The sequence below is a fragment of the Anomaloglossus baeobatrachus genome, chromosome 1 (genome assembly GCF_048569485.1).
Source record: "Anomaloglossus baeobatrachus isolate aAnoBae1 chromosome 1, aAnoBae1.hap1, whole genome shotgun sequence".
Taxonomy (NCBI): domain Eukaryota; kingdom Metazoa; phylum Chordata; class Amphibia; order Anura; family Aromobatidae; genus Anomaloglossus; species Anomaloglossus baeobatrachus.
In genome coordinates, this window is record NC_134353.1 from 676,604,519 (window position 1) to 676,632,115 (window position 27,597).

The following is a 27,597-nucleotide window of genomic DNA, read 5'->3' on the forward strand; positions in this document are numbered from 1 at the left end:
CATTTGCTGCGTGGAGCTGACAGGAGCGGCGGTGTATTCTGCTGCTCCTGTCACCTTCATGCAGCAGAGCTGGAAGCGACGCTGGAGGTCCGTGGATTACGCCGGGCATGGAGGGCTTTGTTGGGGTTAATAAATTGGTAATGAGGGAATTTGTTAGTGTTTTTATTTCTAATAAAGGATTTTTCGTGTGTGTCTGTTTTTTAACTGTAACTTACAGATTAATCATGGCAGGTATCTCGGGGAGATGCCTCACATGATTAATCTAGGAATAAGTGGCAGCTATGGGCTGCCATTAACTCCTTATTACCCCGATTGCCAACACACCAGGGCAAATCGGGAAGAGCCGGGTACAGTCCCAGAACTGTCGCATATAATGTATGCGTCAATTCTGGGCGGCTGCTGACTGATATTGTTAGGCTGGGGGGCTCCCCATAACGTGGGGCTCCCCATCCTGAGAATACCAGCCTGCAGCCGTATGGCTTTATCTGGCTGGTATTAAAATGGGGGGGACCGCACGCCGTTTTTTTTAATTATTTATTTTTTTATTTATTTTACTGCACAGTATAGACACGCGCACCGGCTGCTGTGATTGGGTGCAGTGACACAGCTGTCACTCACCGTGGTGGGCGTGTGTGACTGCAACCAATCACAGGCACCTGTGGGCGGGTAAAGCAGGGAATACGAGATTGATTATTGAGCGGCCGGCTTTTTCAAAATAGTAAAAGCCGCCGGAGTTTTTATAACAGCCGTGCAGAGCTGTGCCGGAAATCGGGGAACGGTAAGTATGAGAGAGGGCTGCGCAATTCAGTCACTCAGGGGATTAGCGGTCACCGGTGAGTCCTTCACGGGTGACCGCTAATCAGTACGCGGCACACAGACAGAGCCGCGGCATGACAATGAAGTCGTGTGAAGTTCACCCGAGTTCATTCTCATCACGCAACTCTGTCTGCTGTCAGCCGACATGTATCAACGACATTGTGCATCACACACACACACGGAACATTTCACACGGACAACACACACGCATGTCAGTTATTTCACTCACGCACACACGGACATTCCACACACACATACGGCTAGCATACGGGATACACACGCAGGCCACACATACCATAAAAACGGACCTAAAAAACGGAAAACAGACCCGAAAAAAAGGCCCGTTTTACACGGACGTGGTTTTAACGGATGTGTGTTTTCGCCTTAAAAAAACTAAATGAATAGAACAACATAGGGTTACAGTAATTAGATAAATTGGATAAAAAGTAACAGTAAATATTATATTGATGGCCAACATATACACTTGCAAATAATTGATTTTGTGTCCAACTTTGGTACATCAGATTTACTGCCATGGATTGAAAGACTGCATTATATTGAACAGATGTAACGTTAAACTCCGTGGAAAAAGAAACTTAAGGGTAGTAAAGAGCCACGCCATCAATTATGTCCATTTTTCTACTTGCATATAAATAGAAATCACAATTTGTAATCTCTACTAAAGGCTGCAGTAATTTAGGATGTCTTTGGCGAATTTATGATTTTTAGTCATTTATTTATTCTAGTCACAGCCACTTAAGGTTATTAAAAAAAAATGAGAAGACAAACACATATTTCAATATTGAAGTTCTAGGATATGGAACCATTGCAGTAAAGTATTGCAAACCTTCAGGGAAATGTGTACTGCTTCATTATTTGCACACCTGCTATAATTTACAATTGATGCATCATTAGACTGGGTTCACACATGGTAGCTGCGATGAACCAAGAACCAGGCAGCAAAACCGCTCACGGTTTATTGTGAATTGAAACTGGTAATTTGTCAGCAGCTACAGGTGAAATATATAAAACCTAGACTTTCCTTGCATACACAGCAATTTGTGTACACTACGTGTGGTTTTGCTGTGTGGTTCCCTTCTGCATGGCGACTAGAGCTCAAACTCATATGAAGAGTAATAAATTATTCTTGGTACTGGATTGTCTAGATCAGGGGTCTCAAATTTGGCTGGGTATATGGGCAAACACAGAAAAAAAAATAATTTTGGGAGCCGCATTCTTAGTGATATCATTTTTTTTATATACACCTTTTGATCATTTTTGGCATGTTTATTTTATTTCTTTATATGGCATTCCTTATATGGGCTATAGTATAGTTGTATAGTTTGGGTTGTTGCAGAGAAGGAGATAAAAAATTTACACTTTTTTTTACTTTACTTTATATATAAATTAGCATTTTTAGTGGCAAAATATTTATTTTGTGCTTTATTTTGATTTTTTGTTTTTTACATTTGTACAATATATTTTCCCAAATCGGCCACATACAGTAATATTGTCTTACAGTTAGCACCCTATAGTAATTCTGGCCAATATCTTGTAGTAATGTTCCCATCCTGGTCTTTATCTTGTAGTTATGTCCCCTATCGTTGCCCACTTCTTGTAGTAACAACCCCATCCTGTTCCTGTTGTTCTAGTAATGTTCCCATCCTTGTTCCCATTTTGTAGTAATGCCAAATCTAGGCCCCCTTCTTAGAGTAATGTGCCCATCCTTGACTTCTTCTTGTAGTAATGCTCCCATCCTTGTCCTCATCTTGTAGTAAGGTCCCCATCCTGGTCCCATCTTGTAGTAAGGTCCCCCTCCTGGGTGTTATTATTATTATTAATATTTATTTATAGAGCACCATTAATTCCATGGTGCTGTACATGAGAAGGGGGTTACATACAGAATACATATACAAGTTACAATAGACAGACTAGTACAGAAGGAAGAGGACCCTGCCCTTGCGGGCTTACAGTCTATCAGATTTTGGGGAGGAGACAGTAGGTGGGGTCTGGGTTGGGCGGCAGCTCCGCATGGTGGTGAGGCGGCAGCTGTGGTGGTGGTGGTGAAGCAGTGAGGTCATTGAAGACTATAGGCATTTCTGAACAGATGAGTTTTCAAGTTCCATTTGAAGCTTTCAAGTGTAGCAGATAGTCTAATGTGTAGAGGCAGCGAATTCCAGAAGACTGGGGATGCTTGTAGTAATGTCTCCCATACTGCTTCTCATCTTGTAGTAATGTGCCCATCCTTGTCCCTTCTTGAAGTAATATCCCCATTCTGGTCCCCTTGTTGTAATATTGCCCCATTCTGGTCCCCTTCTTGTTGTAATATCCCCACCCTGATCGCCTTGTAGTAATGCCTCCCATCCTGATCCTCATCTTGTAGTAATGAACAGATCCTTGTCCTCTTCTTGTAATATTGTCCCCACCTTTTAGTAATTCCACATCTTTGTCCCCTTCTTGTTGTAATATCAGTTTGATCCCCTTGTAGTAATGTCTACCATCCTAGTCCTGAACTTGTAGTAATGTTCCCATCCTTGTCCCCTTCTTGTAGAAATGTGCCCATCCTGGTCCTCATCTTGTAGCAATTTCCCCATCCTTATCCCCATAGTGTAGAAATGCCCCATCCTAGTCTTCATCTTGTAATAATGCCCCATACTTTCCCCATACTGTAGTAGTGCCCCATCCTTGTCCCCATCTTGTAGTAATGACCCCCATCCTGCAGCAATGTCCCCTATCGTGGCATTCTTAACATACACATTAAAAAAAAGATTATTCTCACTTGTCCTCTGTTCCATCTGCATCCTCTTTTGTGCCCTTACAGCCTGCAGGCACCATAGACCCCTTGATGTCCACCACCCAGTCCAGGTCAACCGCCGACCAATCAGTGGCCAACAGCTGCAGTTGGCGTGATTGGTCAGCTGCTGGTATTTGATTGGTCAACGGCTGGCATTGGCATTGCCGTGCCAGAGTGACAGTTTCTGTGTGGCAATACATTTAAATTGATTGTGCATCCAAGGACGCACATTCAACTGAAATTTCATCGGTCCTGCAATTGTAAAGGCCTCATGGCCCGTGTACTGTGGCTGCATGTTTTAGAGCTCTGGTCTAGATCATAATGCAAATCAGAAATGTACCTCAAAACAAAAAAAGTTTTTTTTATTTTTTTCTACAAGTAATCACAATCATTATATAATAAAAGATTTTGGAGCTTTCTAATATCTGTTTCAATTCCTATTCCTAATTATTCTTAAATCTTTGTGTGCTGTTTGTGCTTTCAGCTGGGAAGTGGATACAGCTGCATAAATGAGTCTGATTATTATCAAAATGTATCAAAGTACAATGCTGATTTTATCAGTCCAAACAAATGTCAACAAAATCAAGTGACAACAATAAACCTTTCACTATGCCTTGAATAAAGCAAAAGTTTACCTTTCGACAAGTTAGGGAAAACAGCTGTATAACATGAACAAATGTGCTACTTTGTAATACATTATCTATTTGTCCTTACTTAGGTTAAATTCCCACAATGGGTTTTTAGTGAATTTAACGTACCCATTATAACTTATGGTGATCTTCACGTGTCTGTGTTTTCATTGGGACCGTGTGTCCACGTGAATCACAAGGAGACATGTCTGTTTTTTTTCCAGAAGAATGCTAGTGAAAATTAAGCCATTAAAATACATACTGTGTGCTGTTCATTTTCAACATTGAAAGTGTAGGAGAAGCTTTGTCATTATATCTATTTCCAGAACGAAAAAATATGGATGGCACATGAATCTAAAAGAAAATGTATACATGGATGGGTGTTAAAAATAGATACGGATAGTCAAAATGGACCATGCCACACATACGTGTTTTTATACATGCACTAGAAATAGGCCAGATGCTATCGCATCGGCAGTGAGGTGAAATGAAGATCTGTCTATGCTTAGTGGTGCTGACAGGAGTAGTGGACATGTGTCACACTGATTGTGCTTTCCAATATATCTGTTGTATGTCATTCCTCTGCATTTCTGTATTGTATGTTTTGCGTCATTTTACCTCTTTCACCTCTGTGCACTGTCTTTCTTGTTGTGTGCTGTATATTGGTATCTGGTGTTGTGTTTCTTGAGCTGTGTTCACTATGTGGTGTCTCTCATGTGTGAAGTGTGTGTTTACACTATGTGGTCTCTTGTAAGCTGATTGTCCACGTACATTTTTTTTTTAGGCTAATTAAATGTGTTAAAGGCTGTGTGTATTTTTTTTGTAAATAAACATAATGTGTGTGTGTATATATATATATATATATATATATATATATATATATTTTTTTTATTTATTTCTCTTTCTCTAACACACACAGCTCTGCAATACACTCAGCTCTAACACACAGGCACAGGCACGCCCAGACACAGACACAGGCGCGCACAGAGACAGGCACAGGCGCACACAGACACAGACACAGGCGCGCACCGACACAGGCACGCATAAAGGAGCGCACAAACACAGACACAGGCACGCACAGACACAGACACAGGCGTGCACAGACACCGACCGGCGTGCACAGCTCTGCTATAGACTCATCACACACACACAAGCACACACACACACACATACACACACAAACAGCACTGAAGTGTCTAGAATGGAGGCTGCAGGGAGATCCTCAAAAATCCACTCCAATCTAGATGCAACCATGTGCTTGTAGAACCTGTGTGATGTCACTGTCATGTGATCAGTCACATGATCAGAAGCTGCTGCTCCAGGGGACTCTGCTCAGTGTCTGCAGGACTCTGCTGTGCGGGAGTATGAAGTGGAGCCGCGGGTGTAATGTAATGTGCGGGAGTATGAAGTGGAGCCGCAAGTGTAATGTAATGTGCGGGGGTGGCGCAGCCGCAGGTGTAATGTAATGTGCAGGGGTGGTGGAGCTGCGGGTGTAATGCAATGTGCAGGGGTGGCGGAGCGCGGGTGTAATATAATGTGCGGGGGTGGCGGAGCCGCGGGTGTAATGTAATGTGCAGGGTTGGCGGAGCCGCGCGTGTAATGTAATGTGCGGGGGTGCGGAGCCGCGGGTGTAATGTAATGTGCGGGGGTGGCGGAGCCACGGGTGTAATGTGCGGGGGTGGTGGAGCCTCGGGTGTAATGCAATGTGCGGGGGTGCGGAGCCGCGGGTGTAATGTAATGTGCGGGGGTGGCGGAGCCACAGGTGTAATGTGCGGAGTGGTGGAGCCGTGGGTGTAATGCAATGTGCGGGGGAGGCGGAGCTGCGGGTGTAATGTAATGTGCGGGGGTGCGGAGCCACGGGTGTAATGTAATGTGCGGGGGTGCGGAGCCGCGGGTGTAATGTAATGTGTGGGGGTGGCGGAGCCACGGGTGTAATATAATGTGTGGGGGTGGCGGAGCCACGGGTGTAATGTGCGGGGGGGTGGAGCCGTGGGTGTAATGCAATGTGCGGGGGAGGCGGAGCTGCGGGTGTAATGTAATGTGTGGGGGTGCGGAGCCGTGGGTGTAATGTAATGTGCGGGGGTGGCGAGGCCACGGGTGTAATATGCGGGGGTGGCGGAGCGCGGGTGTAATATAATGTGCGGGGGTGGCGGAGCCGCGGGTGTAATATAATGTGCGGGGGTGGCAGAACCACGGGTGTAGTGTAATGTGCGGGGGTGGCGGAGCCACGTGTAGAGCTGCGGGTGACGTTTATGTCAGTTGCACAGGGGCAGTTCGAACTGCGCCTGCGCAACTGACAGTGGTGCGGTGCATGACGAAATAGGAGAACAGACAAAACTGGTGATCATGTAAATAGATGTGGGGGCTTATGTGCAGATTTTCCCTTTAGAATTGCATGAGATGCAGAAAATCTGCAGGTAAAAAACGGTACATGCCATTTTAGTGGAAAAAAGATAACTTAATCTGCATATGAATATCAATGAAGTTTTATCAAAGCCAAAATAGCAGGAATAGAGATGAGTGAACCTAAGGTTTCAGGTTCAGATTCGAAACCCAACTTCCAAAAAACAAAGTTCGGGTTTAAAGTTCGAGTGAGTTACGAGTGCAAACCACTCAAGCTAACAGCGCTGTGCTTGGGTATGGTGCCTAGTCCTGTGCGAGCTGCGTTCAATGTTTGAACGGCTCGAATTGGAGGTACAGTAGTGTGTACACAAAAAAAAAAATTGAAAAACCCAGCGTACCCTCTCTAGAAGTGTTCTGCTTATGGCTGGCTGCATGTGGGTGGAAAGACAAACTGCCCAATTACTGACTTCCATTAAGGTTCGGTGAAGTCAGGTTCACAAATTGAACCTTAGCTAAGGTTCGAATGGGGCCTGTGAACCGAACCTCCAAAGGTTCACTCATCTCTCACCAGGAAGTAGCAAAAACAAAACATGACATCAAAAATAGACAAAAACCATAGCATCAAAGATGCAATAAAAATGCATGGAGAAACGCAAGTACAGTATCTAGTTCACGTAATAGGTGCAGAAATGCTATAGAAATTATATCAAACACTCACCAAATACTCATCGAGGGAACGTAGCCTCGACTTGTTTCACTTGTAGATATACAGAGTTCTAGTGTCATCTAGAAGATACTGACTACAAAGTGGTCAGCAGAAGATTCCCTTAGTTATCCGGTACACCTTGTCCTTTTGGTTTTCTTTGAAACAACGCAGCATTTCAGAGGAAAACGTGCCGTACTAAAGTCGTACAGCCGTGGTCTGATTCCTGCTGCCCGTAGTTGGGCAGCTTGATTCTGATGACAGGTTCCCTTTAAATGCACACTGTCCTTAGTAATAAGCAAACCCTTGTGCTATTGTATTGCTGAGCAGATGGCATGCATTAATCATAAGCCTTTACTATTACTGTACTTTAGATGTAATATCACTGGGTGCACTGCATCCCATTACAATGTAATGAATTATCACAAGAATAATGGAAGCGTTAACACATGCTGACACTGGCCAATTTTTACATGGAATATTAATAAATGCCAGTGTATTTCTTCCATTCTGAGAATAACCAGCGTTAATCTTGCAAACTCTTGCTTCTCATGTGAAGTATTAAAAAACTGATGAACATCCTTGTTACTAAGAACAAATCTGAACAAGTTATTGCCAATGCCAGGACCTTCTTAAGAAGAGATTAAGGACATCTTGCTGAGAGATGAAAAAAATCAGGCTGTGATGTTATCACCATTTAAAGGATTTATAAAACCAGATAAAAATATGTTGTATTATTAATATTTGTATGATAAAGGACAAAGTCCATTTTGTGTTATTGCTTCATGGTTTTCTACATCCCAGTAAAAGTCATGAGATAAAAGAATGATGACTATGAGGCTTGGAGTCATTGTTGGTCACCTTCCATCATAATAAATGATAGTAATTGTATGACTGTTTGTCTTTCATCCACTTGTTAAGCCTTTGAAAGAGGACACTGCTATGAACCATACATACAAAATGGAAACTTCACAACAACAGACCCGACATACAGTATGGGAACCGTGGTGGAGTTTTCGTGTGACCCTGGTCATTCTCTGGAACAAGGACCGGCCATCATAGAGTGTATTAATATGAAGGACCCCTACTGGAATGACACAGAACCTCTTTGCAGAGGTAAGATAGCCATTATAAATTACACAAAGTGTATTCTTCTACAATATGAGCCAAACTGTGCGGTATATTATTGTAACCAGTCAGTGTGTGTACTGTAATCACAAAAACTCAAGGCCACTGTCTATTTCCGCATATGATGCTTGTAACCTCACACTTATGTCACGTATAGAACCGCATGTTAAGGAGTGAATGTGATGAAGAGCACTAGACATGTCTGAAAGAATACTCATACCTTCCCTTACCAGAATTACCATGATGAGGCTGTCACCAGACTGGCTACATTAGCATTTTTGACAATACATCTTATTATCAATATTATACAGCCTAATCCAGTTTAAGAAATCTATGAAATAATGTATACATAGTTTTATTTTACTCATATATCGCCATCATATTTTGCAGCGCCTTAGAGACATCATCATAACTGTCCCCATTCGGGTTCACAATCTAAATTCACTATGTCTTTGGGAGGAAACCAGAGTACCCTGGTTGTGTCTGGTGTAGGCTTTATTCTTTACTCTTTGTATATATATTTACATCTATTATCTGGGCAAGTGTTTTTGCTAGCTGCTGTGTGTGTGTGCCTATTGGGTCTATTAATGGTAATTGTGCTTCCTATTTCTGTTGGTCATTGACATTAGGCTTATGCAACTATTGTATTAATTCTTCTTTTCATGTCATCGATAAGGATTGTTTTTTTGTTTTTTATTTTTTTAGGGGGAGGTTGCCTTGTCACATATGGGATATAATTTAATTTCATCTTATTCCCTGTGTGCATTTTTTTGACTCACTGTACCTTAGGCCTCTTTCACACGTTGGTGAAAAACCACGCACGTTTTTCACGGACGTGTCAGAGGTCCGTTTTGCCCTCCGTGACCTGTGTTTATGGGTCCTGCAGACTCCCCGCTGCTGCTGCTTCCGGCCGCAGTGAAGTGAATATTCAATGAGCATAATGAGCGGCGGTCGGCAGGAAGTGACAGCAGCGGCAGAGACTGCAGGGCAGGAGAAGGTGAGTAAAGGTTTGGGTTTTTTCACGCAGACACATGGCTTTTCTCTGGTGCGTGTCACACCGAACACATCCGTGTGGTCCGTTTGTGTTACGTGTGACACATTTGCGTTCCATGTGACACCCATGATGCCGGAGAAAAAATGGACATGTCGGCGTGTGGAGCATACAGACACACATAAGTACGGAATGTACACCCGTTCCGCGCGAAAATACTTACATGTGTCCAAAAGCATAGGAATCCATAGATCTACGTGTGTACGTGTCTCCGGTACATGAGAAAACTGCCAAACACGTACCGGAGGCACATATGTGTGAAGGGGACCTTAGTGTGATGTTGCTTTGTGTATTTTTTCATTTAAAAGCTTTATATATTTTTTCATATATTTTTGCCCCTATACTTTTTTCTCTTTTGGTATATTTGTTGAGCCTCATTTTTCCAATTTGGGAAAAGAGTCTTTTAGATTTCATATATTGTTTGATGCTTCCTACTTCTTGTGGAGAGAACTATAGGTTAGGACTTGCAGATGCTGTCCTTGGTGGGACTTAAACCCAGGATCTTAATGCTGAAAAGGAACAGTACTATCTACTGAGCCACTGGCCTGCCCAATGATATCATCTAAACCTAGACATAGATCCTGACTAGTGATAGGCGAACCCGAACTGTAAGTTCAGGGTCTGTACCGAACACATAGTGTTCGTGCACACTATCCCAAACACGAGCTTTCTGAGAAGCTCGTCTTACAGTTCGGGTCCAGTTCGGGTCCAGGGGCTGTAAAAAAAAGCACATTATGAAAAAAACATTATGATTATAGTTACTGTTCCCACAACTCATCCTGCAGACTCTGTCTCCTGTCCACTTCTGCTTACGGGGGTATTCACTGCACTGCTTGTCACTCGGCAGTCTTCAGCTGTTTTTGGCCGTGTTCGCAGTGACGTCAGGGTTCACCCGAGTCCATGAGCCATGGACTCGATTGAACTTTGACTGTTACTGTGCGAGTCTCACATCAGTATCACCCGGCACTTCGCAAAGTTGAAGTTTGGGGTTCGGATGCAAGTTCGCATTATCTCAGAAATCAAACTTGAACTTTACAAAAAGCTCGGGCGAGTCTCCCAAACATGAATATCGGGGGGTTTCCCCAGCACTAATCCTGATCTAAACCTCAAAAAACAAATGAATATCAGTAGTACGGTACTTAGAATTTTTAGCTCAAATTACAAGTTGTACTTGTAAAACCTGGTGGCAAAATGTAATTTCCATCCAGGATGTTTATGGCAATTTTCAGATCTACCACACAAATGAGTGGAGAAGGACTTCCCAGTGGTGCGTGATAGGGCCCCTATCTTTACACAGCTGTCAGTCCCTACAGTCCTATGAATATACCATAAACATCCTAAATTAGAAAACTACTTTAACCCCTTCACCTCCAGGCGATTTTCTGTTTTTCAGAGGTTTTTTGCTTCCCTTCCTACGAGAGCCCTTTTTTATTTTTTTTAGCAATTGTGACATATCAGTGTTTGTTTTTTGCAGGACAAGTTATACTTTTAAATGAAGTCATAACTTTACCATGTTAGTGTACTGGAAAACAGCAAAAAAAATCCTAATTCGGAAAAACTGCAAAAAAAAAAAACGTGCAATTGCCCAATTGTTTTGGGGGTATTGTATTCACCATGTTGACTATATGGTTAAACTGATGAGTCGGTGTGATGCCTCAGGTTGGTATGAGTTTGTGGACACCAAACAGGTATAGGTTTTCTGTTATCTAAGAGGTTAAAAAAATCAGACATTTGTCCAAAAAAAAAGTTGCGCACTTTTTGCACCATTTTCCGTGATCATAGCATTCTCATATTTTGGAATATGGGACTCAGTTACAGCTTATTTTTTGCATCTCGAGCTAACATATTTAATGGTACCATTTTTGTGCAGATGATACTTTTTAATCGCCTGTTATAGCATTTTGCACAAACATTGTGATGAACAAAAAATGTAATTTTGGTGGTTGGAATTTTTTTTCCGCTGAGCCGTAAACTGATCAGTTTAATTGATTTTTATATTTTCATAGATTGGGCATTTCTGAATGTGGTGATACCAAATATGTGCATATTTTAATTTTTTAACACTTTAATTTTTCATGGGGTGCGATTTGAAGTTTTAGTTTTTTTATTTTTCAAATTTTTAACAACTTTCTTTATTTTACTAGTCCCTCTCGGGGGCTACAAGGATCAGCAGTCTGATTGCTGATTCATTTCTCCTGATCAGAGCAGCAACGCCTATTACAGTCACATGATCGTGAACTTGAGTGACAGTGACTGACTCTAGCAAAAGCTTCGCCCCTATGAATGAAGCCTAGGATATTTATTGCATTCACCTAGGCATATAAAGTATTTTTTTAAGATAAATACATTGAATTGTTTTTTAAAAACCATGTTAGAGATGCACATTGCATCATTTAAAACACATTGGCGGCAGTTTAATATAAAACAAATGACATGACAGTTTGCCTTTAATAACCTATCCACAGTATAAGTTGTCAAGAAGAGATTGGTGGTGGCGGACACCTAACACCCCCACCAGTCCACTAATAAATAATAAACAATAGCCTGTAGCCTGGAACTGGTTTTGCATAGATGATGAACTTTTGTGACTTGTAATCTTGGTATAATTTATAATTGGCGGCATCATGCCATGTACAGGTATGTATCACTTTAGTATTTATACAGCTTACTATTATCCTTTTTTTGTACGCAGCAATGTGCGGTGGTGAGCTGTCAACCCCTGCAGGGGTTATATTGTCACCAAACTGGCCTGACTTGTATACAGAAGGAGAAGACTGTATATGGCGAATCCATGTGGGAGACGACAGAAGAATATTCCTCGATATCCAGCTGTAAGTGTAATGTGGCATATTTTTAGACTGTCTAAAGTTTACACTGTCTAGTCTAAAAATGTACACCTGATTAATACTTTTTGTTATGCAACGTCAATACTAAAGGCCGCTTTACATGGTGCAATCTCGCTAACGAGATTGCTAGCATGCGTACCCCCCATCGCTTGTGCGTCATGGGCAAATTGCTGCTCATGGCGCACAAAATCGCGTGGACCCATCACACTACTTATCTGCCTAGCAACGTCGCTGTGGCCGGCCAACCGCCTCCTTTCTAAGGGGGCGGTTCATTCGGCGTCACAGCAACGTCACTAAGTGGCCGCCCAATCGAAGCAAAGGGGCGGAGAAGAGCGGGAAGAACATCCCGCCCACCTCCTTCCTTGCTCATTGCCGGCGGCCGCAGGTAAGGTGAGGTTCCTCGTTCCTGCGGTGTCACATAGCGATGTATGCTGCCGCAAGAACGACGAACAACATCGTACCTACAGCAGCAACGATAATTGGGAATAGGGGAACATGTCAACGATTAGCGATTTTGCACGTGTTTGCGACGATTTTCGATCGCACGTAAGTGTAACAACTCAATGACATCGCTAACGCGGCCGGATGTGTGTCACGAATTTCGTGACCCCAACGACATCGCTTTTGCTATGTCGCAGCGCGTAAAGCGGCCTTAATAGTGATAGCAGTAGACAATGTACTACACGTAGCATAAGAACTTGTATTAAACATTACAATATACCTATCAGAATTTGGTCTGCCAATTGTCAATAATTACTATTTCCTTCCTGCAAGAATCAGTTGTTTTAAGTCAATACAAAATTTGAACCTGACAGTTGATACATGCTGCCGAATCTATGGGCAGCATATATCAGATATTGACTGTATGAATTCAGGTTCAGGCAGGTATGTTTGACTTTGAAAAACATAGTCAGTGGCCGAGCCGAACGGGAGTCCAGTTGGAGAGGCCGGTCCCTGGCGTCGTATCTCCACCCGCTGCCCTTGAATAATAGGTCTCCCTATATATTATACACGCACACAGAGTGAGACTTGTCACTCCACTGCAGCGGGCTAGGAGTCCCCATCGGCTGATAAACTATATTTTTTCTCTCAAATGCTGCAGGATTTCAGAATCAAATATACCAGACTGAAATCATACAGCCAGTGTCTGATACATGCCCAATTGCCCATGCATCGGACAGCATATGTATCTTTCATTTGTTCATTTAAAAACACCAAAAGTGGTGTTCCGATCATCTTTAGGCACCCACAGAAATGCCAATAATACAATAATACAAAAGCTCCAAAAAAGTAAATAAAAAGATGAATGTCTTACAGTTAGTCAGATATGCTGTAATAATTGTCATTTCGTTCTGTGCTGCTGCTAACCAGAGATAAGGGGGCACCTAGTGCCCTAATAAGGAGGATCTTTACCAACCTTTATCCTTCTAATGCTTGCCTTGCCCGATTATACCCTGATCCTCCTTCTACCAAGGCATTTTTCTTTTAGTTAGTCGGACACCTCAGGGAAGATAGTGATCTGGGGCTAGCTAATGGCAACAACTCTACCCTAAAAACTGCCCAATCTTTAGCAAAGAAAACCTATATACTGTACGTTCTATTGTCTATATTACAATAACTGCGCCAAAAAACTAAGCTGCTGTGATGTATTGTGCCAAGGGGAGATTATCAGTGAGCTACAGCTATCAAATATATGAACTGCAAACCATGTTGTACTATGGGGAGGTGCTGTATGTACACATCACAACCAATCTGGAGCAGGACAGTACCAATCCTGACAAGTGGGATAGTACAAAAGATCAATGTATTCTACTGTGCTTGGGCATGCTCACTGATATATTTCTAGAAGCATCGAAAGCTCCAGATTTATTGAAATGATAAGTCTGTGTGCATTGCCTTGAGTTCCAGCATTCATCACGTTCAGCTTGTCTTTTTGTATACAGTATAATTGGCTTCTTTCTTTTTTTTGGGAGGGGGGGAATAATTGTGACATATGAATTCAGGTGTTTTTTTCTGGATAAATAAAAGTAACTGTTAAAGGAAATCTGTCGGCAGGTTTTTCCTACCTCATCTGAGAGCAGCATGGCGTAGGCAAGGAGATTCTGAATCCAATCATGTATCACTTAGATTACTGGGTGTAGCCATTCTGACACAATTTGAATGTTTAGTGTTACGAACCAGTGCTGCCATAGCCGCAAGCAGTCTGCTGCGGTTCCTGTTGCGCCCAGGCGCCGGCTGCCGTTCTTGGCTGTGCCTCGGGTCGTCCAGTTGGCTGTTCCTTCCACCACGTCTAAGTGTGGAGAGGCGGCTAGTGCGCATGCGTGCGCCGATTTACCCCAGCCAGAGTCTAAGCCCGGTGTTTTGCCTAGTGAGCATGCTCAGCCTGTTTGTGTTATGTCTGAGACTAAGTCCTCAGTTCAGGCTACTGAGCAACCCTAACAGCCTCTTTGCACAGGTACTTGGACTTCGTGCTGTGTCTAAGTTCTGGGATGTGCCTACTGAGCATGCTCAAACTGATAGTCTGCTTTCTGAGCCTGTTGCTCAGGCTACTGAGCATGCTCAGGCACTTAGTGCATCAGAGGCTAGGTCTGGTAAGGACCTCACTGAGCATGTCCGTGAGGTGGCAGGCCCTGATAGGGCAAGGGTGTCAGGTGTCCTGATGACGTGGCAACTCTGGACTGGCTCGCAGAGGCCCGCCCCTATGATCTGGCACCTCACCATTGGTCATCAGACGATGACTGGTGAAGTGTTTGGGGCATGGCTGCCATGAGGTCATCAATGACGTGGCGGTTCCGGATAGGTCGCATGTGACGTCACTGATGACATACACTCTGCTATTGGACCTTGGTGGTTCCACCCTGGGTTTGGGGCGGACCCAGGTTATAAAAGGGGCTGGAGACAACATGGAGGTGCGCAGTCTTCATTTAGAGTTCTTGGTGGCATAAGCTTTGTTGGAAGCGGTAGGTAGGGCTAGGCGAACGGTGCCTGTCACGCCAAGATTCATGGCTCAGCACATGAGGGTCAGGGGCCGTGCTTCCTTGCTACCGTTTCTGTTGTGCTAGAGCAGTCCAGTGGCATTAACTGGGCTGCGGCTGCTGCGTCACCTGTTAAGTTGTGCCTCCTACGCACACGGACAGAATACCTGTTGCGTCACCTGTCCGAGAGTGCCCTCTACGCACACGGACAGTGTACCTGCTGCGCCACCTGTCCGGTTGTGCCCTCTACGCGCACGGACAGCGCACCCCAGAACCCCTGTGAAGTTAACAGGGTGTTCCTGGATTGGGTGTGTGAACCCTATTATCATCCTCGGCTTCCCAGTCAAATGCTTCTGGTGTGACTACCTGGTCTGACGTGTCCTCTACACACGTGGCCAGTCGAGTGGTGGCCAGAGACGCTAATCAGAGGACCGCTCGGCCTGACGTGTCTTACACACGTGGCTGACAGGGCGCTGTCGCAGCGGTCTTCTCGGTCAACGCTAACTGGTTACCATCCGGCCTGACGTGTTGTTACACATGTGGTCGGAGTAGCGTCCGCTCCACTGAAACGCTAACTGGGTTGTCGTCCGGTCTAACGTGTCCCTACACACGTGACCGGTTCCTTGAGTTATCTTAGAGCCATCCATCTCTATAGTCTCCGCCTAACCCACAGGGTGCCAGCAGCTCCATTACCATCTGGAGCACGGTGGGCCCCGACTGGCGATTGGGATATATACCCCTGGTCCTAATCTGCCGGTCCCCCCGTAACAGTTTAGCTTTAATCATGTAGCTGAGCCCAGGGAGCTGCAACCACCCACATCAGGCTCTCAACAGAGATTGTACATTGACAGTGAGGTGTCAATCAGAGGAGGGGGCGTGTTGGACTTCTCTGCACATGCCAGCTAGACCTAGCAATGATAACCACCAAGTGATAATGCTTTAAGTAAACAACAGCACAGAGCCTGATAAGTGAGGCATAGTTGATTTTTGTTTTTTTAACTCCTACAGCATGCTGGCTTCAGCTTACATAGCAAAAACCTGTTGACAGATTCCCTTTAAGACTGAAAGACTAGAGCAACAAACAGGTTGAAAAGTGGCATTTTTAGGAAACATTTTGATAAATGAAGATACGATTGGTTGATTGGAATCCAGTAAATCCATTTCTTCAGTGGGAAGCATATCCATCCTATTCACACAAACCAATTAAACCTGTCCAGAAGCCAAAGATCTGTTACCAGGCTTACTGCCTCTATTGTTTTAGGAAATGCCAATCCAAGTTGCAATGACATTCATTCCTCTGGAGAAGGTTACACTTTGAAGTCCTGGCATCTGTAGAAAAGCCATTTCTGGAACAGATACAAATACTGTAGAAACAGTAGATACACATTTTATATTGTTCCAGTTAAAAAGGATAAGGTTATTTCCATAATAAACCCTCATCATTATTGCAGACCAAGCAATAGTCATGAATATATTCAATGCTGGAAATATTTATCTTTCAGCATATTAAATTATACTTTTATTTTTATTCCTGTCCTAGAATTTTGGAAATGAGAAAATAAATCTCTTGCTGAATTATAATGGAATAATTAACAATTATACAACCATGCAAAAAAAGCATAATAAACACAGAGTCATATAAATAACCAAATGCTGTTGCTCAGTGGATTTTTGCGTTTTATTTCTTTTTGCAAGATGTTATGATTAAAATGTTATTACTTGTGAGTTTGTAGACGGTCTGGGAATTAAAGAATAGGCTTCTCTATATAGAAAAGCTTTAAGGACTTGGAAAGTAATTTTATTATGCTAGTAATGAGTATTTAATCTTTTCACAATCACAAGTTCATCAACCCAGAGGGATTGTAAAGATTACACTGTATACCACAAAAAAGCAAAGGCTAAAAGTTTACTGAACATCACTGCCTGTAGTTGTATGTTGGCCATTTAAACCAGGCAGAAGAAAGGTTAAGAATTCAATAAAATATGATGTGAATACAACACAAGTGCCAGAACAATGGAACACAAGTGCCAGAACAATGGAACACAAGTGCCAGAACAATGGAACACAAGTGCCAGAACAATGGAACACAAGTGCCAGAACAATGGAACACAAGTGCCAGAACAATGGAACACAAGTGCCAGAACAATAAATTCCGTGACGCACATCCGGCATCGTTAGCGACGTTGTTGTGTGTGACAGCAAGGAACGACCATTAACAATGGAAAATACTCACCAAATCATCCATCGTTGACACGTCATTCCTTTTAAAAGAATTGTTGATTGTAGAGGACTCAGGTTGTTCGTCGTTTCCGAGGCAGCACACATCGCTACATGTAACACCTTGGGAACGACGAACTGCAGCTTACCTGCGGCCTCCGACAATGTGGAAGGAAGAAGGTGGGCGGGATGTTACGGCCGCTCATCTCCGCCCCTCTGCTTCTATTGGGCGGCCGCTTAGTGACTCCGCTGTGACGTCGCACGAACTGCCCCCTTAGAAAGGAGGCAGTTCGCCGGACACAGCGACGTTGCTAGGCAGGTAAGTCCGTGTGACGGCTCCTAAACATATTGTGCACCACGGGCAGCGATTTGCCCGTGACGCACAAACGACGGGGGCGGGTGCTTTCGGGTGCTGCGTGTAACACCCCCTTTAGACGTCAAAAACATGGACCCAACACATATGTACAAAAAAATACAAAATATTTAATCTCCAATTATTGTTTTCTTTGCTTTTCTTTTTAAGATTCACCTTTTTATTATCTGTCCTCTCTTTCATTAAAATTCTGCCTTTAGCTAAACACAGTCATGAGAAAAATTATGGTTTTACATATCAGAACATAATAAAAAAAAATCTAGTCTTAAAAACATCTTAAAATAAGATAAATACAAATTCAGAGAAATAACAACAAATTACAGCATGTCATTATTTATTTAACAAAAACTAGGCCAAAATGTAGAGGCAGCGTGTGAAATATTAAGTACACCCCATGAATTGATACCTTGTACAATCACCTTTAGTAGCAATAATTTGTGGAATTATTTTCTGTGTGACATTACTAGTCCCTCACATGATTCTGGATGAATTTGGGCTTTCTCTTCTTCAAAAAGTTGCTTGAAGTTAACTGAATTCTGAGCTCTGTGTAACCACGCCCACAACACTGATTGACAGTTTTCTGTGTACTCTGTGCATAGGCAGAAAGCGGCTAATCTGTGGTGCAGTGGGGTTATAGAAAGCTCATGAATATGGCGGACTATATTGAAGCACATTTAATAGTCCTCAGATGATAAGCTGCTGCTGAGAAAATAGTGAGTTTATCAAAAACTACAGCAAGAAGCCCAGTAAGTGACACATCACTAAGATCTGGGTCTTTGTCTCAACATTATGTTGCTCTCAAATTAGGTAGCAAAATCCTGATGACATATTCGCTTTAAGTTCATTGAGATTTGTGGGCATTAATTTATGCACAACTCTCTTAAAGGGACCGGTCACTTGATTCATGCTACTCAAACCAAAGGCAGTATGAATAACAGTTTGACTACACAATTGCAGTCAACTTCGTATTTCTCTAAAAAGTTGAAGAGCCAGCAGGGATCTATGGGCCGAAACATAGCTAGTCCATCTCAACCTCCATCCATATTCTCCCCCCATTGTTCCAGTTGCTTGACAGGTCTCTTCCTACGTACACACATGTGAGACAACTGTGAATCAACGAGAGTGAGGACGGAAAAGCCAGGCTAGTCATGTTTCTACCTATGTTTCTCCAAGATTCTCTTCAAACTGTGTTTTCTCTGAAATATCCAAGAATATTTCAGAATAAAACATACAGTACCTAGCTGCTATCATGCAATCAAGTTTTGATTCAGGCTGTCTTTAAATTGGGCGATCCTCTAAGGCGGGCTTTGCACACTACGACATCGCAGGTGCGATGTCAGTGGGGTCAAATTGAAAATGACGTACTTCCGGCATCGCATGCGACATCGTAGTGTGTAAAGGTTCGATGATACGATTAACGAGCGCAAAAGCGTCGTAATCGTATCATCGGTGTAGCGTCGGCGTAATCCATCATTACGCTGACGCGACGGTCCGATGTTGTTCCTCGCTACTGTGGCAGCACACATCGCTGTGTGTGAAGTCGCAGGAGCGAGGAACATCTCCTACCGGCGTCACCGCGGCTTCCGTAGGATATGCGGAAGGAAGGAGGTGGACGGGATGTTTACATCCTACTCATCTCCGCCCCTCCGCTCCTATTGGCCGCCTGCCGTGTGACATCGCTGTGACGCCGCACGACCCGCCCCCCTTAATAAGGAGGCGGGTCGCTGGCCAGAGCAACGTCCCAGGACAGATGAGTCCATGTGAAGGTGCCGTAGCGATAATGTTCTCTATGGCAGCTATCACAAGGATATCGCAGCTGTGACGGAGGCGGGGACTATCGCGCTCAGCATCGCAGCATCGGCTTGCGATGTCGCAGCATGCAAAGTACCCCTAAGGCCTCGCCTCAGCATTTCGATTGGGTTAACTCATGAATTTTGACCAGTCCATTGCAACACCTTCATTCTTTTCTATATCAGCATTTTAAGGTAGATTTCCTGATGAGCTTGGGATCATTGTTCTGTTGCATGTCAATAATAAGGCTAAGCTACAGAATAGCAGTTAAGAGTGATCACAGACAAAGGTGACGATATTTCTAGAATAAAATCTACATACACAGCTGGACTACAGGGTGCTGACTCCAGGAAGTGTCTAGTAAATACTAATCAGTTTACTTTCTTTTGTGTTTATGTTGCAGACTAAATTTGAGCAACAATGACATCCTGACTATTTATGATGGGGATGAAATTACTTCCAAGATTTTAGGACAGTTTGTTGGAACCAGTGGTCCCCAGAAGCTCTACTCATCCTCTCCTGACCTTTCCATTCAGTTTCATTCGGATCCAGCTGGACTGATTTTTGGAAAGGGACAAGGTTTTATCTTAAATTACATCGGTAAATTATTTTTGTTTTTTTAATTAAAATATCAATTGTTTTTAAAATAAGGAAGTAGACTATTTTACTTTATCTGAGCATATTATCTATTATTACATGTTATTCCAACATTAGGCTATCAATGGTACTTGCGTGTACTGGTACTTGCTATAAAATGTTTTTTAAACTGGGAAATGTGGAGGTCTATTGCGCATTTTTTAAGGATATTATGTATCGAGTTTTTTATTTCAAAACCGTTGTTATACCGTTTCATATAATTCAATACAAAATAGGAAACGTGTATATTATATAGAGTCATTACAAACAGAGTGATTATTTTAAGTGTTTATTTCTGTTAACGTTGATGATTATGGCTTACAGCCAATGAAACCCAAAAGTCATTATCTCAGAAAATTAGAATAATTACCAAAAAACATCTGCAAAAGCTTCCCAAGCGTTTAAAATGGTCCCTTAGTCTGGTTCAGTAGGCTACACAATCATGGGGAAGACTGATGACTTGAAAGATGTCCAGAAGGCAGTCATTGACGGAGGGTAAGTCACAAAAGGTCATTGCTAAAGAAGCTGGCTGTCACAGAGTGCTGTATCCAAAGCATATTAATGGAAAGTTGAATGGAAGGAAAAAGTGTGGAAGAAAAAGGTGCACAAGTAACTAGGATAATCGCAGCCTTGATAGGATTGTTAAAAAAAGGGCATTCAAAAATTTGGGGGAGATTTAAAAGGAGTATACTGCTGCTGAAGTCAGTGCTTCACAAGCCACCACACATAGATGTATCAAGGACATGGGCTACGACTGTCGAATTCCTTGTGTCAAGCCACTCATGACCAATAGACAATGCCAGAAGCGTCGTACCTGGGCCAAAGAGAAAAAGAACTGGACTGTTGCTCAGTGGTCCAAGGTGTTGTTTTTAGATGAAAGTAAATTTTGCATTTCATTTAGAAATCGAGGTCCCAGAATCTGGAGGAAGAGTGGAGAGGCCACAATCCAAGCTGCTTGACATCTAGTGTGAAGATTCCACAATCATTGATGTTTTGGGGAGCCATGTCATCTTCTAGTGTAGGTCCACTGTGTTTTATCAAGACCAAAGTCAGCGCAGCCGTCTACCAGGAAATTTTAGAGCTCTTCATGCTTCCCTCTCCCGACAAGATTTTTGAGGGGAAAATTTAATTTTCCAGCAGGACTTGGCAACTGTCCACACTGCCAAAAGTACCAATACTTGGTTTTATAACTACAGTATCACTATGCTTGATTGACTAGAAAACTCACCTAACCTAAACCCCATAGAGAATCTATGGGGTATTGTCAAAAGGAAGATGAGAGACACCAGATCCAACAATGTAAATGATCTGAAGGCTGCTATCAAAGCAAAGCTGGGCTTCCATAACGCCTCAGCAGTGCCACAGGCTGATCGCTTCCATGCCACGCTGCATTCATGCAGTAATTCATCCAAAAGGAGCCCCGACCAAGTATTGAGTACACTTACTGTACATCAACATTTCTGAGTTTAAAATTATTTTTTCAGTTTGTCTTATTTAATATTCTAATTTTCTGAGATAATGACTTTTGGGTTTTCATTGGTTATAAGTAGTGTTGAGCGGACCCAAACTTTCCCTCTCTCCCTCTCTCCCTCTCTCCCTTTCTCCCTCTCTCTCTCTTTCTCGTCCCCAGATCCGCTCCCCATTGACTTACATTGGTCCTCCGGACTTCTTTCACAACCCGCGACGGATCCGCCGGACCTGGATTATGAGCAATCCGCTCAGCTCTAGTTATAAGCCATAATCATCAACATTAACATAAGTGAACACTTGAAATAGATCACTCTGTGTGTAATGACTCAATATAATATATGCGTTTCCCTTTTTATATTGAATTACTGAACTAAATTAACTCTTTGATGATATTCTAATTTATTGAGATGCACTTGTAACTGAGGAAGAGAGAGGGAGAGCTGACAATTAAGTTCCATTGAAGTAACACCTTCTGTTGTGGACAGATAATTAAAGAAGAGAAATTATTGGGAAAAAGACAGCATTTACACTTCCCAGGCCCAATTTTCCTCTGATCAAAGCAGGATCATAGATTTTTCAGAGCCAGTGTACAATTATGAATATTGGAGTTTGTATCAATCCAATAATTATGGTAGACATATTTTCTGCATAGTGATTACCACAAACAGCTCCCACATGAGCTCATCAAGGGGAGGTATGTGGGTGTATCTTTTATCGAATAAAAAGAACAAATTGGTTTTGAGCATTTGTCAGTTCTTGGAAGGTTAAGCTTGCTGTGGGTTCTGTCCCTCCCTTGACCTTAATGTAAGCAGGTTTTTTAAGGATTACCTCCCCCCTCATCTCAGTGCCATCAGGTTTAATCATTTTCTATTATTTACCTCTTTATTTATGTTTTGTCCCCCGTTGTAAAAATGTTTGTATATTTTTATAAACACTTTCTATTTTGGATTAAATATATAAAATTTAAAGGGAAGGTATCGTCAAAAAAAAAAATAATAATAACTGAAAAAAATGTAAAGTAATAATGTTTAAATGTTTTGTTTAAATATTATTTTTTTTTTTTTTAATTGTGCAAAATATAAAAAAAAATTAAAAAGTTTGATATTTTCCACTGTTAAACACTAGGGGGAGCAGCTTCTGAAATCCTACTGAATTTCCACTGTATAAAAAGCTCAGATTACAGCCTGCCGTAAAGTGGGCGGAGTCTGCTCTCCTGTGTGTGATGGCGCCTCCCCTCTCCTAATCTGAGTGTTTACAACAGATAACAGAGAATGACATGTAGGGACACAATGCACAGCCATTTTCATGGTGACCAGAAATGGCTAAAGTGTCACCAAGGACAGCAGGAGTATCACACAGGATAGGATTAGATACACGGCTCAGCAGACAGTATCACACAGGAGAGGATTAGATACACGGCTCAGCAGACAGCATCACACAGGATAGGATTAGATACACGGCTCAGCAGACAGCATCACCCAGGAGAGGATTAGATACACGGCTCAGCAGACAGTATCACACAGGACAGGATTAGATACACGGCTCAGCAGACAGTATCACACAGGAGAGGATTAGATACACGGCTCAGCAGACAGCATCACCCAGGACAGGATTAGATACACGGATCAGCAGACAGTATCACAGAGGATAGGACTAGATACATGGCTCAGCAGACAGTATCACAGAGGATAGGATTAGATACACAGCTCAGCAGACAGTATCACACAGGAGAGGATTAGATACACAGCTCAGCAGACAGCATCACCCAGGACAGGATTAGATACACGGCTCAGCAGACAGTATCACAGAGGATAGGATTAGATACACAGCTCAGCAGACAGTATCACACAAGAGAGGATTAGATACACGGCTCAGCAGACAGTATCACACAGGAGAGGATTAGATACACGGCTCAGCAGACGGCATCACACAGGATAGGATTAGATACACGGCTCAGCAGACAGCATCACCCAGGAGAGGATTAGATACACAGCTCAGCAGACAGTATCACACAGGAGAGGATTAGATACACAGCTCAGCAGACAGTATCACACAGGAGAGGATTAGATACACAGCTCAGCAGACAGAATCACAAAGGATAGGATTAGATACACAGCCCTGCAGATAGTATCACACAGGATAGGATTAGATACACAACCCTGCAGACAGTATCACCGGTACACACACAGGTACTCACATGCAGTGGCGCGCGCGTGCACACACACACACAATCACCCCTGATGGGGACCTTGTGCCACACACATACAATCACCCCTTATGGGGACCTTGTGCCACACACACACACACACACACACACCTTTCACATCATTCCTCCCTGTGACCTCCGGTGGGCGCTCCAGGCAGCTGTGCTGCATGCCATCCTCCCCTGCATCCGGCCGACATTTCACACATCCGATCGCATACACTCACACATCCGATCACATACACTCACACATCCGATCGCATACACTCACACATCCGATCGCATACACTCACACACACTCACGATATCGCACATACCTGTACAATCGCGCGCACGCACACACACACACACACACACACACACACATACACAGCAGCGGCGGGCAGAGCTGGGGGAGCTGCGGCAGCGGGCAGAGCGAGGACTTGGGAGAACGGAGGGAGGGGGGTGTCATTGGAGACGGTAACGGCGGCGGCAGTAGCTGGGGCAGAGCAAGGGCTGGGGAGAACGGAAGGATGGGATGTCATCGGAGACAGTAAGGAGGGGAGGGGAGGCGGCCCGTACTCACACATCCCGGCGGTTGACAGGGGTAAAGTGGAGCAAACAGCACACGCTGTAAGCTCCACAATAATGGCGCTGAACTCCTCCCTCTTGTGTTCTGGACAGCCCAGGGGGCGCGTCCACGTCACAGCAGACGCCCACTGTAACGTATGGCAAGGGGTCGGAGCCCGACTATCAGAGTCTATGCACAAGGGCTGCCATAAAGGAAGGAGTTACTGTCGTTACACACAAGGCAAATCCAGCATGGCAGCCCCCAGTGCCTCCAGTAAAATAAGAATTATATAAAAACTAAATAAGCTGCGATTTTCATTTTGTATTAGAAATACTTGATTTCATGATCACTATTTTTAATACAAAAATAAAAAAACGTGATACCTTCCCTTTAATAGTTTCATTCCTCTTGCTCTATAAAGCACATATCCAATGCCATACACTACCAGTAACAGGTGTCCAATCAGCCTGTAAAATGATTGATGATGGCGGCTAGTAATACTTTATTTTCTTATTGTGAAGCTGGCAGTGACTATACTGAGGCATATACAGTAGGTACGGAAAAGGTCTGAATACTTATGACCATGTGATATTTCAGTTTTTCTTATTTAATAAATTTGCAAAAATTTCTACATTCCTGTTTTTTCTGTCAAGATGGGGTGCACAGTGTACATTAATGAGAAAAAATGAACTTTTTTGAATTTACAAAATGGCTGCAATGAAACAAAGAGTGAAAAAGTTAAAGCAGTCTGAATACTTTCTGTCCCCATATATATTCCGTGAGCTGGAATCGGTTGTGGGTATGCTAGACTCTCACTGTCAGTCTCCATTAATCAGTCTAGGGGGCAGCAGAGTGCTGCTCATGATAGATTGGTGGCAGTAGTGGGTTATCACTGACATTAAATTGAATCTGTACATTTGAAAGTTCGATTCCAGTATGAAGTGTTTTACTATGGGACAAAAATTAGGGGTACTTTGCACACTACGACATCGCAAGCCGATGCTTGCGATGACGAGCGCGATAGTCCCCGCCCCCGTTGCACATACGATATAGTGTTATAGCTGCCGTAGTGAACATTATCGCTACAGCAGCTTCACACGGACTTACCTGCCCTGCAACGTCGCTCTGGCCGGTGAACCGTCTCCTTACTAAGGGGGCGGGTCGTGCGGCGTCACAGCAACGTCACACAGCAGGTGGCCAATAGAAGCGGAGGGGCGGAAATGAGCGAGATGTAAACATCCTGCCCACCTCCTTCCTTCCGCATAGCCGACGTGAGCCGCAGGATGCAGGTAGGAGATGTTCCTCGGTCCTGCGGCTTCACACACAGCGATGTGTGCTGCCGCAGGAACGAGGAACAACAGCGTAACATCGGTCCTTCCGAAATTATGGAAATGACCGACGCTACACCAATGATACAATTACGACGCTTTCTGCGCTTGTTAATCGTATAAAAAACGATTTACACACTCCGATATCGACAGCGACGCCGGATGTGCGTCACTTTCGATTTGACCCCACCGACATTGCATCTGCGATGTCGTAGTGTGCAAAGTACCCCTTTGGCTTAAAGGATAAAGGTCATCAGAGCTGTCAAGGACAAAAAATGAACCATCTGGCACATTTTCCAATTTTTCTTCTATTTCGTAGCCGTGTTCCCCGGCTGTGTTCTTGACATACCTGTTTACTGGTACTTTTTGTTATCTGCGGCATACTGACATAAAGGGGTTAAGGGAGATTTCATTTCTGTTCTTAGCATCTAGCCAGGCACATAGTTATTCTTGCTGCTTTTTGAGATAGGATACTACTCTTTGTCAAAACAGCCCCATTATTTGGATAGATTGTGCCAATTTAGTGCTCGCTGAGCTTCAAAAATGTGGTGTAACAGAAGAAATAGAAATAAGATGTTTTAACCCATCAGACAGAAACATCGAAGGTGGATTTCATATCAATGTACATATGTCATAAGTAAAAATAAATTTTATAAATATATATATATATATATATATATAAATATATACAGTACATGTGTATATATATATAGTTTATTTTTTTTTACATATATATGTATTTATATATATGCATATATATATATATATATATATATATATATATATATATGTACAGATATAATACAGTATATATATATATATATATATATATATATATCGTGCCTCAATGACATAATTGCCATTAAACCCGGAAAGTGCCTGCATAGATAATGAGATTTATTTTTAGATGTTTAGTGAAGAAGGTATACATTATTTTTTTCCTATATATTTTAGAAGTATCAAGAAACGATTCATGTTCAGACCTTCCCGAAATTCAGAATGGATGGAAAACAACATCTCACACAGATCTTGTCAGAGGAGCAAAAATTACTTACCAGTGTGATCCCGGATATGATATTGTGGGAAGGGAAACCTTAACCTGCCAGTGGGATCTGAGCTGGAGCAGTGACCCACCATTTTGTGAAAAAAGTAAGACACAAACAGTTTTATTACTCCATTCTAGATTATTCCATGGCCTTCTTGAATCTTCTGCAGTTGATATTCATCTTAAGACATCAAATTTTTTCCCTTGTAATTATCACATTCAAAATAACATTGCTGTTGTTCTTGTCTTGAGCATGTATGAATATTTCTAAAGGGGTTTGAGGAGTTTCAATAATACTACGAATATGAATGTTACAATATATGAACCGAAAGATAGGTTGGAGAAGGGAAGGGGTATTGATGCACCAATAAAATGTATTAACTGCAGTTCGAAACAAATCAAATAACAATTACATCACAAGTAATTTGCAACAATATACTGTAGTCGATATTGCATTTAAAGATGACCTGTCACTTGTTCGATAAATTGAGTTAAATTGGTTGCAAAAATCATTATGTTCCTCTGATTCTGCCACTCTTTCCTATTTTGTGCTTCACCATTCTATTGCAGAAATACTAACATATTGCTTTTGAAGGGCAGTATGTGAAATCTCTACATGCAGTGCAACTAGACATTTCTACAGAGTCTTCTCTGGGGGTGTCTGCTTTCACCACTCCTTACTAAATGTTGGGTGAAAG

At 42.8% G+C, this 27,597-nt stretch overlaps 1 protein-coding gene across 3 annotated transcripts in view; it reads left to right on the forward strand.

Moving 5' to 3' along the window:
- The window catches only part of SEZ6L (seizure related 6 homolog like), a 720,622-nt gene that overhangs the window by 614,700 nt on the left and 78,325 nt on the right, over window positions 1-27,597 (forward strand). For all 3 annotated transcript variants that reach the window (XM_075320063.1, XM_075320062.1, XM_075320061.1), the window contains 4 exons: window positions 8,207-8,401; window positions 12,157-12,295; window positions 20,071-20,267; window positions 26,809-27,003. In XM_075320063.1, coding sequence (XP_075176178.1) covers window positions 8,207-8,401; window positions 12,157-12,295; window positions 20,071-20,267; window positions 26,809-27,003 — 726 coding nt within the window. The remainder of the gene's footprint in view (window positions 1-8,206; window positions 8,402-12,156; window positions 12,296-20,070; window positions 20,268-26,808; window positions 27,004-27,597) is intronic.